Source organism: Musca autumnalis, unplaced genomic scaffold, assembly GCF_047663935.1.
Source record: "Musca autumnalis isolate F117 unplaced genomic scaffold, ASM4766393v1 scaffold_3, whole genome shotgun sequence".
In the NCBI taxonomy this organism is placed as follows: Eukaryota; Metazoa; Arthropoda; class Insecta; order Diptera; family Muscidae; genus Musca; species Musca autumnalis.
In genome coordinates this window covers 46,676,538-46,692,962 of record NW_027411866.1, presented here as the reverse complement: position 1 = coordinate 46,692,962, position 16,425 = coordinate 46,676,538, and the positions used below count along the sequence as shown (strand labels likewise).

The 16,425-nt window shown below is 34.8% G+C and overlaps 1 protein-coding gene across 3 annotated transcripts in view; it reads left to right on the top strand.

Annotated features, from left to right (window-relative positions):
* The window catches only part of LOC141397806 (alpha-tocopherol transfer protein-like), a 38,665-nt gene that overhangs the window by 12,565 nt on the left and 9,675 nt on the right, over positions 1 to 16,425 (top strand). For 2 of the 3 annotated variants that reach the window (XM_073974542.1, XM_073974541.1), the window contains 3 exons: positions 4,680 to 4,985; positions 5,082 to 5,218; positions 8,119 to 8,221. In XM_073974542.1, coding sequence (XP_073830643.1) covers positions 4,680 to 4,985; positions 5,082 to 5,218; positions 8,119 to 8,170 — 495 coding nt within the window. In that variant the 3' untranslated portion in view covers positions 8,171 to 8,221. Of the gene's footprint in view, positions 1 to 4,679; positions 4,986 to 5,081; positions 5,219 to 8,118; positions 8,222 to 16,425 lie in introns of those variants that run through there. The other variant, XM_073974543.1, reaches the window with a different exon arrangement.

The following is a 16,425-nucleotide window of genomic DNA, read 5'->3' as shown; positions in this document are numbered from 1 at the left end:
GTTGCTCTAAAGTATTAATGTTTGCTGATGATGTTAAACTGTTTAGCAATCATGATTCTTATAATCAATCAATTAATCTGCAACAAGACTTATATTCTCTTTCCAATTGGTGTAGTGTCAACGGTATGTCATTAAACTTAAAAAAATGTAAAAAATTATCATTTTATAGATCTCGTCCTGATTCTTGCGATTACTTCATAGGTTCGCACAAATTGGATAATGTAGATTCGTTTGTAGATCTTGGAGTTATTTTAGACAGTAAATTGCGTTTCAACTTACATATAGAGTCTTGTGTTAATAAAGCCAAGTCATTACTGGGCTTTATAAAACGCTGGTCTAAGGAATTTGACGATCCATACGTGACCAAACGTTTGTTCATTAGCCTTGTTCGACCAACATTAGAATACGGTTGTGTACTTTGGAGTCCTTTTTACAAATGTGATTCTGATAAGATAGAATCAGTACAGGTTCAATTTCTTTTGTTTGCTCTTAGAGGTTTAAGGTGGAGCTCAACTGAATCTCTTCCACCATACGAAAACCGTCTAAAGTTAATTGACCTTCCAACATTGGAGAAAAGACGTTTAATGCTCAGATCTGTATTCATTATTAAACTCTTGCGTGGACAAATTGAATCACAGTTTTTAATTGGCGAAATAAATTTTAATGTACCTTTACGTAGTACTCGAAACTACATACCACTTAAATTAACGTTAGCGAAATCTAATTATGAAATAAGTAATCCACTCCGATCTTTATGTGATGAATATAACAAGTTATATAATAGGATTTCTTTATCCGAACCTCTGCATGTCATAAAAAACTTTATCTTACGTTCTTAGTATTGTTGTAACAGTTGCCAGACAATATGTTAGATTAGACCTGTTTATTTTTTGATGTGTTTGTCTTTAAAATGTAATTTTATAACCGGCTGTTGTTTTGCTGTAGCTGGTTTTCCCTAGTCTACTAACCCCCCATATTCCGGAATATGAGGTGTACGCGCTCCCTACGTTAAGGGGAGGTGGCCCTCTCGGTCGGCAGGGGCGGGAAAGTGTGGCGTTGGGAACGATCGATAAAAAAAAAAAAAAAAAAAAAAAAAAGTACTAAGCTCTTCCGCTTATTCCTTGAAAATTGGGTAATACCGGACCGCGTATATGATAGCTTTTGCGAGTAAGTTTTGTATCTTCTGTAGTGGAATTCTGTAAATCGTTTTCAAGACAAAACTCGGTAAAATAAAAATGCTTATAATTTCAGAATTCCACTACAGGGACACAAAATTCCAATTAATAACCGATTGGGTCGACAAATAAAACTAAAATCTTCAAAAAATCGTAAATAGGATGGTACCTCTAACTGTTTGATTTTTTGCAAGGGATGTTTTGTACTTGTAATAATTTTTTGAATCCTTAGGGAAGACTAAATACCAAATTTCAGTTATTGCGGTTCAGTAGTGTTGCTATACCGAGACGTTGGCTATACGAAGGCGTGGAACTATAGTTTTATGCAATGTTGTGCAATGTTTTATACCCACGAAGACTGAATAATAAATGTCCGCCTTTTCGGTGGTATACTGAGACCACAACCTTTAAAATACCGAAAATCTGGAGGTACCGTTCAATGGGGGCTATATGGAGGCGTAGACCTATACCGACAAATTTCCGGTGGAAAGTTTTATACCTATTAGTCACTAAAATAACGTTTATTCCATTGAAATATAAAAAAGTTCACGCAGAAATCGATAAAAAATGGTGTTGAAAAAATGTATGAAATGAAAAAAAAATCTCAAAAATAACTTTTTGTTGCACGAATGTATAAACTTAAGCCTACTAATAACTGAAATAATCTTTATTCCATTAAAATATTGAAAAGGTCATGTACAAACCACTTTGAAAAAAAATAGATTTTTCTTCGTAAAAAAAATTATATCTTCGAAAAAGCGTTTACCACATTTGTATGATTCCCGGAATTAAAGAAATTGTGGCTCTAAAGTTTATTATTCAATTGCATATACATATGCTTACAGTGACTTCAAAAAATTGCCCATAATTCTGCAAAATTCAAATTTTAAAATCATTTTGTGCGTCAGGTTTTTTCACCGAATCACTATATAATTAAGATTTTATGTAATCTTATGTATAAACTCATCACGTTATGATACAGGGATATGAGGTTGGAAAAAATTCATAACCCTAATATATATACTTTATAGAATCTCCGACGAATATTTCCATGTATTACATCCATATTATGTTGGCATTTAAAAAGTTAAGGCTAAATGGCTGAAAGTTGGTATTAGTATTTGTTGGGTGTATAAAAGTTTCCACCTGAAATTTGTCAGAATATGCCCATATTTTGACATAGCCGCCATAGTATGTACCCTCCGGTGGCTGAAATTTGGTATTTAATCTTCGTTGAGGGTAAAAAACATTCCCGCTGAGTATGGTCGGTACTGGTCCGCGTTTTTACGAGGGGCACTAGAATACTATCTGGCCTACGCAACACGCAGTGTCGCCAGGCATCATTTGAGATTTTTTTTTGAAAGTTTGACAGTTTTTAGCCTAAGAGGTAGTTTAGACTATCTATCAATGTCATATGACACGAAATAAAAACATTCCATATCTACCCACGCAGGCAAAGTGGAGATGTAATTTTATTACAATTTTGCTGGTGTGGACGCACAAAGTAAATGGCGTAAGGAAAATCCCCAATATTGCACATATTAGCGACTATATAATGATGGAAAATTTCATGTCATATGACATTTACATATAATGTAAACTACCGCTAAGTATACTCCGGACAGTTTGACATCGACAAAACAAAAACATGACTGATTGCAAACAAATATGTATATGTTTGCTGCAAAATATGTTTGAGGCATAAATATGTTAGAGAGGCGTTTTTTCTGTGTGTAGGCATATGTATTTCCACATATAACGGTTCCTTCCGACCGATGTTGCTGTAATTTCGTATAGCGTGTTCTCAGATTGGAATGTAAACGATACCACTCGACACGGAGTTTTTTTTAAAAGATTTTTCTACTGATGTGGATGTATTTGGCATTTTGGATTCAAAATGGTCTACCCATTTGAAACCTACCTACCCACAGTGGATCCACTTGTATGGAGAAAGTGGCCAAAAATATTAAGAGTGTAAAAATCAAGCCAATGCACCGGTTACAGCTTTGTTCTGCTGCCAAGAGGGTTTTAAGAAACCACGAGCGGAACATTCTCCCCCTTTCCCCTTTGGAGGGGGTATATGCTGTTAATACAAATATGCTGTTAATACAAAATGACATGAACAAAGGTCGCGATTATCTTATGATGCAAAAATAGGTTTGGGGAAACAGAACAATCTCCAAAACAACATAAAATCCAACCAATTTAGCGGATTAAAAAAACCAATATTTTTGTCTAAAACTTGGTAAAATGTTTAATATAGATCTTATAGCGTTTTTTGTCGAAGACACATACCGCCCACGTAAGTCATATATGGAAGAAAAAATCTTGACCTTTCCATTGATGCCAATTATGTTAATGTACGCGGTCAGATAACAGAGTTATACCCTAATATATCCATAGAAACAATATTCTAGTGCAGCCTTATTCTGCTACCCACCATTTATAGTCTGGAACTAGATGGCAGCTGATTTTAATACTGAACAATCTTAAACCTATGGCCTACTTTGGAAAATTATTCCCGAGGTGGGCACTGGTGGGCATCATGACTAAAACCTTAGGTCAAATTTAAGTATATGATCGAATTGGCATTACAAAATACACTAAGAAAATATACAACTTACTAGAATTCCACAACACGCTAAGACATTATTTTTTAATAAAAACTAAGCTATTACCTCATCCTTCAAAACTCACTATAATATTTTGCTATACCCATTAGTTTCGCGATATTTTGAATATATTTACTTGCACTTAAAATATAGGTTGTACTCACAACAAAAAATATTCGTCAAATGTTCAGACTTTTGAAGCTATTCTTTAAAAGATCGCGTTCGAATGAAACAAAAACTAATATATTTTTAAAAAGGTCCATGTCATAGCTGTCAGAGTTGCCACATGTTGTACCAAAATTTTGACATTCATTTTTTATTTTTGGCCAATGTGTGGATCCACTGTGCTACCCTTCAATATACATAGGTTCTTATTATGGTATATACCCAATATGAAGGAACCGTAAGGTAACGTAACATGGTATTTTGGATTTTAAATGGGCAAAAACGTTGATGTCTCACTCGAATTAAACCTTGGTTACAAAAAAGTGATATTTTTCAATTAGCATTTCCCCTTCATAGACAATGGAAAACTAATTTTACCATTTTAAATCAATTCAATTCGTGGTGGAGGGTAAATGTTGTCAACTGTGCTCATATCAATTGTATGCTTTGTGGAGTAAGGTTCCACTTTTCGAGTAAAAAGTGGTACAAGGAAAGGAAGCGACAAGTAATTGTCCTTCTTATATTGCTTGTTTTAATCCCTAATTTCAGCTGGTGTGAGATTTTCCAAGAAATAGGTTAAAAGAAATGTACATAGGCCTTACGACTGCTATAATTTGAGGTCGACAAGCTACAGTTGTGTTCTAATTTCTTCTCGTTATAGAAACCCTTTATATTATAAAATTATTGGTACATTTACAATAAATTATATTCTAATTTTTTATTTTAGGTACACTTTTTGGAGGATTTGAAAAGTCTTATTATGGCCAATGATGGTGCATTTTCCGAACCGGATACGATGATCGGAGATGTCCCCTATTTTGCTGAAGGTCTAATACAAGTCGTTGATATGGAAGGCGCATCCATGAAACACATGACACATTTAAAACTACCACCATTTTTTGTATTTTTAAAATATATGCAGAAATATTGTCCCATCAAATTTAAGGCAATACATCTCATAAATTGTCCGCCATTTGTCAATAAAATGTATGCAATGGTCAAACCATTTTTAAAGAAGGAAACAGCTAATAAGGTAAGTTCAATGTGATAATTATATAAGAAACAGGAATGTCTTCTAGGGGGGAAAATGCCTGATTTCAAACCCCGTTAAATTGTCTTATATTTGCAGATACATTTTCATGTCCGCGGTGTTGAAAGTCTCTTCGAATTTGTACCAAAGGAAATGCTACCTACAGAGTATGGCGGAAATGCTGGTTCAGTTGATGATTTATCTGAAAGAATGCTTAATGCTCTACGAAGTCAAAGGTAATATAAAATATCTATATAACACTTTGAATTTGTTTAGAAGGTACATTATTTATTATACCCTAAACCACACTGTGGTAAGGTGTATTATGTCATTGTGCATTTGTATGTAACATACAAAAGGAAAGGGTCTAGTTCCTTTTGGGGATATACATATAATCACTTTCTGAGTCGTTTTATGCACGTCCGTCCGTCTGTTCGTCTGTCCATGTATTTTGTTCGCAACGTACAGGTCGCATTTTTTGTCCGATTCAGCTGAAAATTGGGTACTACAATTTTTTTAGCCATAGGAAGAACGCTATTGCTTTTGGTGAAAATCGGCTCAGATTTGGATATAGCTCCCATATATATTTTTGGCCGATTTGACGTATTTGCTGCACCAAACACGTTATATACGTCCGATTTTGATGAAATTTGGAATGTGTGACTGAATTCCGATTTCTGGCTTAACCTTACATTTTATAGACCTATGCCCAGAGAAAGTCTCAAAGAATACTCCATGAGCAACATGATACTAGCGTATGATTTTTCGATATATCCACTGCATCCACCTAAAATTGATACTGACATTTTGAAGGAATTTCGGCGTTTTTTGATTTTTTTTTTAATAATCTAGACGGGCAACAAGATTATATTCCAAACTCATTATATGATTATTGAACTCGTGATTTTACGTCGTTTAATGTATATCTCATGAGTGCGCTCCTTACAGTATCCTAGTAATTGGAATTAAAATGCGAAAATTTGATGCGTAAATACTCTTAAAAAACCAATTTTTTGCGTTTAAAATTTACAAGTGTCATTCAGTTTCCTTTGAAACCCACGTGAATTTAGTTTTTTAAACCCAACGGATCTAATGAGCCCTTCCGCGTTTGAATCCATGGTCACCAAAAATACTTTTCTCGGTGTTTTTATACCCTACACCACTATGTGGTAAGGGGTATTATGTGTTAGTGCATTTGTATGTAACATACAAAAGGAAGCGAGATAGACCCATAGTTCCTTCTAGGGATATACATAGAATCACTTTCTGAGTCGATTTATGCACGTCCGTCCGTCTGTCCGTCCGTCCGTCCGTCCGTTCGCAACATACAGGTCGCATTTGTTGACCGATTTCGCTGAAAATTGGGGAATACAATTTTTTTAGCCGTCGGAAGATCAAGTTCGAAGATGGGATATATCGGTCCATGTTATAGCCCCCATATAACGGTACCCCCCGATTTACGGTATATTGACGTTTTCAGCTACATTTTCAGACCGATTTAGCTATAATTTGACATTTTGGGCTCTTAAGTGTCAATAAACTTATAAAACAAAAGCTGTGGACATAGGTCCAGGTTTTGGTATAGCCCCCATATAACGGTACCCCCCAATTTATGGTATTTTGACGTTTTTAGCTATATTTTCAGACCGATGTAGCTATAATTTGACATTTAGGGTTCTTAAGTGTCAATAAACTTATATAACAAAAGTTGTGGACATAGGTCCACGTTTTGGTATAGCCCCCATATAACGGTACCTCCGATTTGCGGTGTTTTGACGTTTGTAGCTACATTTTCAGACCGATGTAGCTATAATTTGACATTTAAAGTTCTTAAATGTCAATAAACTGATATGACAAAACTTGTGGAAATAGGTCCACGTTTTGGTATAGCCCCCATATAACGGTTCATTTAAGTTCATATTTTCGTATAGCCCAGATACCTCCGAACTAGCTGTTAATGACATTTGAAGTTCCCACGTTATGTACCGATTTTCGATATTTTGAAGATTCTAGCTAAATTTTTTTACCGAATTAGGAGTTATTTGACATTAAAGGCTCCCATCAAAAAATGTCAACCCCTATATAACAGTACCTCCCAATTTCAAGCCCACCAAACATTTTCAACATACATAGTTAGATATAGGCACCATAAAAAAGGGCCTCCCGAATGAAGCATAAATGTACATAAACATTATCTGACATTTTAACATACCCACTTAAAGTTGGGGACAGGAATGAAAAGTAATTATTCCATTTTAGTTCAGAATATTTTATGGTGGAGGGTATGAAAAGTTCGGCCCGGCCGAACTTAATGCTTTTTTACTTGTTACATATTGGGTTTGTTTTGTGTAGAGAACCACATTTGCCCATTCCCAGTTTTTGCATTATTGCAAATTACATGGTGCCCTAACGTTTTAATTGCCCAATTGGATTTGTATACATACATTGCAGCATGGGTCGTTTTGCCACCTTTTTTCAAAACGATTCCCCAGCCAGGCAAAATCAAATTTTCAACGGTGCCAAAATATCCTTCAGTAAGTTTTGCGACATTTTCTGCGTATTTCAGCCATGTAAAACTTCTCTACAAGTGGTATCTTAGGACACGACGTTTGAACTCGGAGATAAGCTGGTACACTCACTCATTGGTATGAGAGAAGTCTCCATTGTCTCTTCTAGGATGTTTGTGAAACAATTATTATATTATTATTTAAGCTTGGTATGATACGGTAGAAGAATGCACAAAATTATTTCTTTCAATAAATTTATCTGTTCCATAAAAATTTTGGATATGTGGAAAGCTAATTCCCAGGGGTAAAGGTGTAGGTTATCACATGGTCGACCCCGTCCGACTATAGCATTTTCTTACTTGCTTTTGTTATCATTTACGAAATTGCCCATAAGTTCGATTTCTAGTGTAAAGTACGTGAAAATTTTTAACGCTAAACTAAAATTTATCATTGTATTTTTAAGACCCTCGTCATTATGCTTAAGTTTGAAGATTACATCAGGTTGTGGAATAAAGTTATTACGTATTTATTTGTTTAGCATACATCATGGGGTTACCCCGATTTAAACCTTTATTGTAATCCTTCACGTGTTTATATTTATTACTAATATTATGTTTAATAATTCACAGGAACTATCTTATGGATCCACATTACTGGAATGGTGCTGAAGCAACCAATTAATATTTTATTATATAGCAACATGAACTTGATAAAATATGTATAGAAAAATAAGTTTCTTAAAGCTGTTAATTTATATAATTTACTAATTTAATTTTTGGGATTTTGACTAAATGGAACGTTGTTAAAGAAAGAATAATACCATTACCTCAAGTTTTTTTTTTTAATTTAGTCATAATTAATTTGTTAATAAATAACTTTCATTTCGCAGCACTGTGTTATTTTAATGTTATTTAAAGATTAAACAATCAACAACTTGAGATTGCACTTATCGTTTTAAATTTGGCTAATGGTTGCACATATTTATTGTTCTGATAATACAATAACATCAAATTTTTGGAAAACACTAACATTTAGTTCAACGTCTGTATGCAAATCGGAAAGTATTAAAAATCGGTTAATCCAAAACATATAAACAAAATAATGAAAACCTTTACTTACGGAAATGCTGAGGACGAAAAAGCCATTGATGATCTACAGCAATGGTTTGAAGAAAACAAGAAATTACCGAATAAAATTTGTAAGTAAAAGACAATAATAAAAAGAAATTATGTGCCTGTAATTAGTTGTCATTCTATAATATCTGGGATGATTAAGATTTTAAATAGGAGTTATTGAAGACAAAGCTAAGACTAAACCGCGTTTGGTGTCAGATAGTTCAGAAATGTTTGTTCTTAATTTAATTGAAAATCGCACGGCGTTTAGACAGGGAAAAATTATGGCGATTTGTTGATATTCTATTCCTAACTAGAACAGAATGACCTGATTATCCAGCATAAACTATGGTAAACTTATATGGAATAATTTGTTTAATTTATTTTTACGAAAGTGCCAATGTCCACTATTTTATGTGGAAAAAAAAATCCTATTATCACTGGGAATCCCAACTATCGAATTTTAGCTAATTAATCAGCTAAAAACTTGAAAATACCTGAAATGGGCGGTACCATTATACGGAACGGTGCGCCTGAAATGAGACTAAAGAAAATGTTGTAGAGAATTTTCACAGCTATAACATTTTCTTTAGTCTCATTTCGGTAGGACTGGCCGTTTCCAAGCAAAATCCCGAAAACCTAAAAATGTGAATTTTGACCGCGATTTATTTAAAAATCCCTGAGGCGATTTTTTCTTGTTTTTTGGATTTTTCTTATCTATGAACATTGCTGTTTCAGAATTTCAACAGTCTTGTAGAGAATTTTCACGGCTACAGCATTCTTTTTAGTCTGATTTCAATAAGACTTGCTGCTTCTAAGCAAAAAGTGAAAACAAAAAAAAAACCCTAAAATGTGAACTTTGACCGCGATTTATTTAAAAAATGCTCCGGCGAATTTTTTATTTTTTCACCTATGAACATTGTAGTTCCAGAATCCGCAAAAACTTCCCAGGTGTAAGCACCTTTCATTTAAAGTTAGTTCAAGTGCACCGTGAAGGGGTTTGTACTTGCGGCGACCAATATTTTTGTATGAAAATATGAAATATCTAGGCATTGATGAAAACTTACATACATGCTGAAAAAAGGGCAGCGGAATTTTGTAATACTTTAAAAAATTCAACTAATTTTAAAAAATCGAAATGTTTTATTATTTTATTAAAAAAAATATATGTAGAATAGAATATATTGCAAAAAATTCCGAGTCGATCGGACAAAATTGTCTGAGATATGAATGTTCAAAGGTAAGAACCCGTTATGTTGTCTGTGCGTAGAACCGCATATTATTTGTATTATGCCAGTTCTGTTTTATTATACACTAGCTGAACCTGGTGCGCATCGCAACCCCGGCTAAGATCAAATATACATTAATTTACAGGTTCCATTTACCAAGATCAAAGACTTGTGGGCTATTTCGTCAGATTAGATGTACATCTCCCTGAGGCTAATCTATCCTATAAAGAAATTCGTTTCAGTAGGAATGACACTAAGTATGAGTGCTTCAACCATGAAGATAATTATAAATTATTTTAAACTTTTTCCTATGGTAGTAAAGTACCAAATTTGATATTTGGGTTCTTTATTACTTCCCCTGGGGCTACCCGCCTTATTTATCGCGACTTCATATATTTTGCTATAAGATCGATCCTTACCGAAGTTGATATTTCTCGAACATAAAGTGAGTCTGATATATTAAATTTATTATATTTATTATTATTATATTATTTATAATACTAGTTTAAGATAGTTATCTAAGAAATACATAAATTTCCGTTACATATTTTGAATGTAAATTTTGAAATATAATTGCCACTTAAACTATCATATGGTAACCTTCGACATACAGAGCTTTCACTCAGTATGCAAAAGGCTACCATTTTTTCATTTCAATTCAATTTGTTTCGCTATTTATGCTAAAAAAGAAAATGTCTAACGAAACCAAATTACCTCACTTGTATCAGAACCTTTATCACGACAAGAAGTTGAAAGAATAAACTCTGCCGCATTTTTTTGTAACCACAATAAGGAAAATAACTTATTTTTATTTCTCCGCTGAACTGCTACTTACACTTGAGGGAGTTGTCACCGCTCATTCGCTTAAAGAAGTTACAGTACACTAAAGGCCAACACCCCCAAATGTACAAATGCATTATGTGGTACCTTCCCCATGCCACTGCTCGCCTACCTTATCATTATTGACATTTGCTAATTCTAGATAATAAGGCAGAAATATTATTTTTTGTAGTTTGGTACTGTGGGGTTGCATCCCCCGCCAATTCCTTACATGATTTTTTGCACGTGGCACATCAGATTGGTTTGACAATAACTTCTTATGAGTTTAAAGCATTTTAATCTTACAGTGATTCAAATTGATGATATTTGATATTAGCAGCACAAAGGGGAGGATTGCTCCCCTTGACCCCACTCGACTTATTTGGTAAGAGATGACGTGTACTTACTTTCCGCTTATGTTGACAAAATCTGGAGACTATATCGGTTAGCCGTTTTTTATAGGTACCTCTGATTCTGATGCTATATCTCAAGTTTCCCGCGGAATTTCAAAAATTTATATAGCCTATGTTACTTTCAGGCGATGTTGGTAAATCTGTCCAGCGGTTTTCAGATAAATCTGTACAGCGGTTTTTGAGTTATTAAGGCAAACAAACGTACAAACATTTTTCTATTTTATATACATATATAAATATGTATGTACATGGGAATGGTGACCTGTAGGAAAATTCCTCGAAACTCAGTCGGCTTTGCCGACAGATATATACCCTCAGCCAATGTGAAGTGAAACTTTCACCTACGGACAGATCGAATGTATTTAAGGTCTCTTCAGAATTTTGTGGCCCTTTTTGGACATTTGAACTTGCCGCCAAAAATGTGGTTTAGGAATTAACTGCACTAAGACACAAATGTTGAACTTTTGTGGGAGAGGTACCTTTAGGGAGGACCAATATGGGCCATTTTAGAAGTTAAACTAAATTTTGACAAAATATTAGGAGATCCAAAGTTTGGACCAAATTGGTTGCCCCATTCAAGTTATATCGTCCTAGATTTTTAGTGAAATTTTTTTAAATATTGGGGAGAAGTACCGGAAGTTGTGGACCGGTATTGCCCCATGAAACTAAGTTTGGATATAATTTGACGAAGACCAAATGTTGGACCAAATCGGTTGAACAGTTCGAGAGTTATCGTGCTCTCCGACAGCCACATATGGTGACATTGGGATTTTTTACACCTTTCGGGCTGTTTTCTTAAGAAATATGGACTTGCCCCTGAAAAAACTTTTACCGTCGTAATGGAGGTAGCGAATGCAACAAAATTCAACAAAAATCAAAGTGATTCGAGATCAGGTCTTAAAGTGAACTTATCCGAAATTGTGTGTGAGAGGTACCAGAAGGAGTAGACAAATTTAGTCCATATTCGAACCTGATCTATATCTGGTAGATATATTAGGATGTGCAAACTATGGATTACATCGGTCACTCCCTTCAAGAGTTATGTTGCGCACAATTTTCCCGAACATTTTTGAACTTTTGTGGGGGAGGTACCTGAAGGAGTGGACCGATATGGCTTATCTTCGAATTTAAACTATGTTTGGACAAAATATTAGGAGGCCAAATTTTTGACCGAATCGGCAGATCCGTTCGAGAGTTATCTTGTGCTCCATCCACTACACACGGTGTTGTAGGGGCTTTTTGCATCTTTCAGGCTATTTTCTCAGGAAGTATGGACTTGCCCCTGATGAAACTTGTACCGTAGTATGGGGGGCAATGAATACAAGTCGTTGCAACAAAAATCAAAGCGATACGAGAGCAGGTCCTAATCTGAACTTATCCGAAAATTTGTGTGGGAGGTACCCGAAGGAGTGGGCCGATTGAGTCCATTTTGGAACCTCATCTAAGTTGAGTAGAAATTTCACGATGTGCAAAGTATGGGTCAAATCGGTTACTTCCTTCAAGAGTTATCGTGAGCTCAAATTTTCCGAACATTTTCGAACTTTTGTGGGGGAGGTACCGGAAGGAGTGGACCGATATAGCCCATCTTTGAACTTAAACTAAGTTTGGACAAAATATTACGAAAGCCAAATTTTGGATCGAATGGGTTCATCCGTTCGAGAGTTATCGTGCGCTCCAGCCAGACAGACGGACGGATATTGCTCAATCGACTCCAAATTGTCTGAAACACATTTCGTCCAAACATACTTGGGGTCTAAAACCATTATTTCGATGAGGCACATTTTGCCCATATGAAAGTGTATATACCCTCGTTAGCATAAATGCTGAGGGTATAAAAAATGGGGATTTCTCGTTAGATCCAGCATAGTTTGGTACAAAGAAATTGTGAATAAATATAAGATCGTCGCTGACGGCGAATCTATGTGTATTAGCCCAAAACAAAACAGCAATCGACCGTGGCACAGTGACCTATATTGACAAATTTTGGTAAGGAGATATTTTACTCATATAAAATAGTATATTTAAATTTTTAGCTAAATCGGTTCATTATCATAGGTAAATTTCTGACTCACTCATTTTAGCAACATAATTAACAACCTTCATATTCTGTAAACAAATTTTAACAACTTTTGTTAAAAATGTCGTTATAGAAACAACACATGGTAGAACAATATAAGGTAACAGCAATACCCAGCTGACTGAACTGGTATGTAATGTTAGTGTCAAATTCCGTACGACATTTTATATATTTGTTTCTATTTTCCATGTATATTAGGGATATATATTTTTTGAGAAAAATATATTCCGAAAAAACTATTTCTCATAAAAACTTCTTCATATCAAGGACATGTACCCTCATCCAAGTCCGAACGACGTGCCGCACACTAAAACGCCACTTACAGAGGCAGACCAACATTTTTTAATATGTGTGGTATTTTGCTAAATTTGAAAAAATTGAGCCCTAAAAAACATGTGCCTTTTGTTTTCAAAAACAAAAGACTGAAACAGCTTCTCCTTTTTCGATGAATTTCTAGCGACCTCAAACCTATTTTAAGTTTTCGTCAATTTGTCTACATTTTTACAGAATAGCACAATCGTTACTGCAAACAATTTTTAGTGTCGACAACGTTGTCGATTGTCGGAAAAAAATTACAGAATAGGCCTATAGGTTACTTTATAAAGCTGTAATGCAAATACAATTACTTCTAAACACATTTTCATACGTTAGGCTTCATACTATCAGATAGTAAAAAGAACAATTAAAAAATTCCAATAACTCGTGATAATATGATCCATATAAAATCTGCGAATTTCCTTGCGTTTTTGGGTTTTTGTTTCAGCAAAAACTTGTAAAAATTTTGGGAATTTTCGAAAAAATTTTTTTTGCATTTTTGGCACAAAATATTGAATTTGGCCACATTGTGCGTGGGGGTCTTCGAAGATGAGCCAAGCCCAAAGAAAGTTGTTCATGGAAGAAGCTCTTCGAAGCAAATGGTCGCCTGTTTCTTCCGCTAAACTAACCTTATGGCCACTATACGGCTTGAAGGACGTAGGGCGGGTAATTCTGAATGGGACATTACAATTTGGTTGCCTGTAGTGCGATTCTGTAACTCCTTAACGACAGAATTAACGACGAATGTCGGTAGTTAACGATAATTTTCGGTAAGTGCTATTCTGTATACCAATTTTAACAATTTTTGTCGGTAAATTTTGTCGTTAATTACCGAAAATTATTGTTAAGTTAACAACCAAAAAAAAGTTGTTGTTAAGTCTTAACGACAGTACATTATTGCAATATTTTGTTGATTTCTTTTAAAAACGGCGTTTTTATATGAGCATATGTTATGTTAATGAGGAGTGTACACAAGGTAAATTCTGCCTTATTGAGAAAAATCTTCTTAAAACGTTTACATAAGGGTTAACTATGTATGATAACATGGGTCAGCTTCGCCACTGTTGTGCTTTCGCCAGCGCCGATTTTATTGAAACTGCATAAAGATCATCAAAGTTCTCTTTGATCCTACCCTACGTATGAAGACGGTTAGCACAGTCTTCATACGTAGGGTAGCATGGGGCAGCTTCGCTACTGTTGCGCCTTCGCCAACGCCGATTTAATTGATGCTACATGAAGGTGGTCTAAAGGAAATTTATGAGTTAATCGAAGATCAAAGAGAACTTTGATGATCTTTATGCAGTTTCAATAAAATCGGCGCTGGCGAAAGCACAACAGTAGCGAAGCTGCCCCATGCTACCCTACATATGAAGACTACGCTAACCTTTGTTTTACTTACTAAAGAGGAAAAACGTTAGCTAATGCTTCAAAAGAACTCAAGTGTGGTACTGCTATGTAAGACCTATACCAATGTCCGTAACACTATCTTTCTAGGTGGCTTTCGTTGGCTTTAATTTAGCATTGAGGCCAACACGTGAATAGTATTACTATAACTTACTTTGTTCTGTGATAACCTTATAGATTTTAACTCAGCATCACTAACAATCAGAATGCTAAAAATGGCGTATAAGCTTGGATTTTCGAACTTTTCATACTCTCCGCTATGAGAAATTTCATTTAATGTGGGCGTGAATTGAATATGTGAATATATAAACTCAAATGACGGTAACGTGGATCCACGATCACTGAAGGGGCTTAAGTCATGTCAAATATCAAAGCTGAATTTCCATACAGAGCGCCACAACCCAAAATATGATCCCAACTTTTAATTAAAAAAAAACAACTGCGCTTTTAAAAAAGATTAATGATGGTTTTATCACTTTTATTACTTTTAAATCACACACACAATAACAACATCTTAAGAAATCCTTCTTTACTGGCATCCGTATTCATCCAAAAGACACACATTTGAGCCAAATTCCTTCAATGATCTGAATTTTTTCCTTCTTAAACGTTTTATGTTTTTTACTCGCGACGAAATAATGTTTTCAGCTTCAAAATCTATTTTAATAAATATTAAAATATAATATTTGACATTTCCTTCCTATCGATTTTCGTCGGTATGAGTTAACGATTTCTACAATCGTTAACATAAAGTTACAGAATAGCACATTCGTTAACTCAACCGAATATTTTCGTTAACTACCGATGTCGGTTCGTTATTAAAAAAAGTTACAGAATCGCACTACTGATGTCTCTTGAGAAATTCGAAAAACGAACAAGAGAAGGCGAATCGTTGTGCAACATGACAATGCGAACTCTCACACATCGTTTTAAACCAGCACCTTTTTGACAAAACGTGGAATTGATGGCCAACTTGGAACCCAATGACATCATATAAAAAAATGCGTGTTCAATGATTTTCGTCGCCAGAAGATGCTGTTAAAGCGTTCAAAACCATGTTTTGGAGGTGTCTCAATCGGAGTGTCAAAAGTGCTTCAACAATTGGTTTGAGCGCATGAAATTGTGTATAAATCATCCTGTAGTGCGATTCTGTAACTCCTTAACGACAGAATTAACGACGAATGTCGGTAGTTAACGATAATTTTCGGTAAGTGGTATTCTGTAACCAATTTTAACGATTTTTGTCGGTAAATTTTGTCGTTAATTACCGAAAATTATTGTTAAGTTAACAACCAAAAAAAAGTAGTCGTTAAATTTTAACGACAGTACATTATTGCAATATTTGGTTGATTTCTGTTAAATACGGCGTTTTTTATGAACATATGTTAAGTTAATAAGGAGGGTACACAAGGTAAATTTCGCTTTATTGAGAAAAATCGTCATAACATGGTTCCGCTTCGCCACTGTTGTGATTTTGCCAGCGCCGATTTTATTGAAGCTGCATAAAGATCACCAAGGAGAAAGTTGTAGATCTTTTCATTCCCTTGGACGATCTTTGTGTAGCATC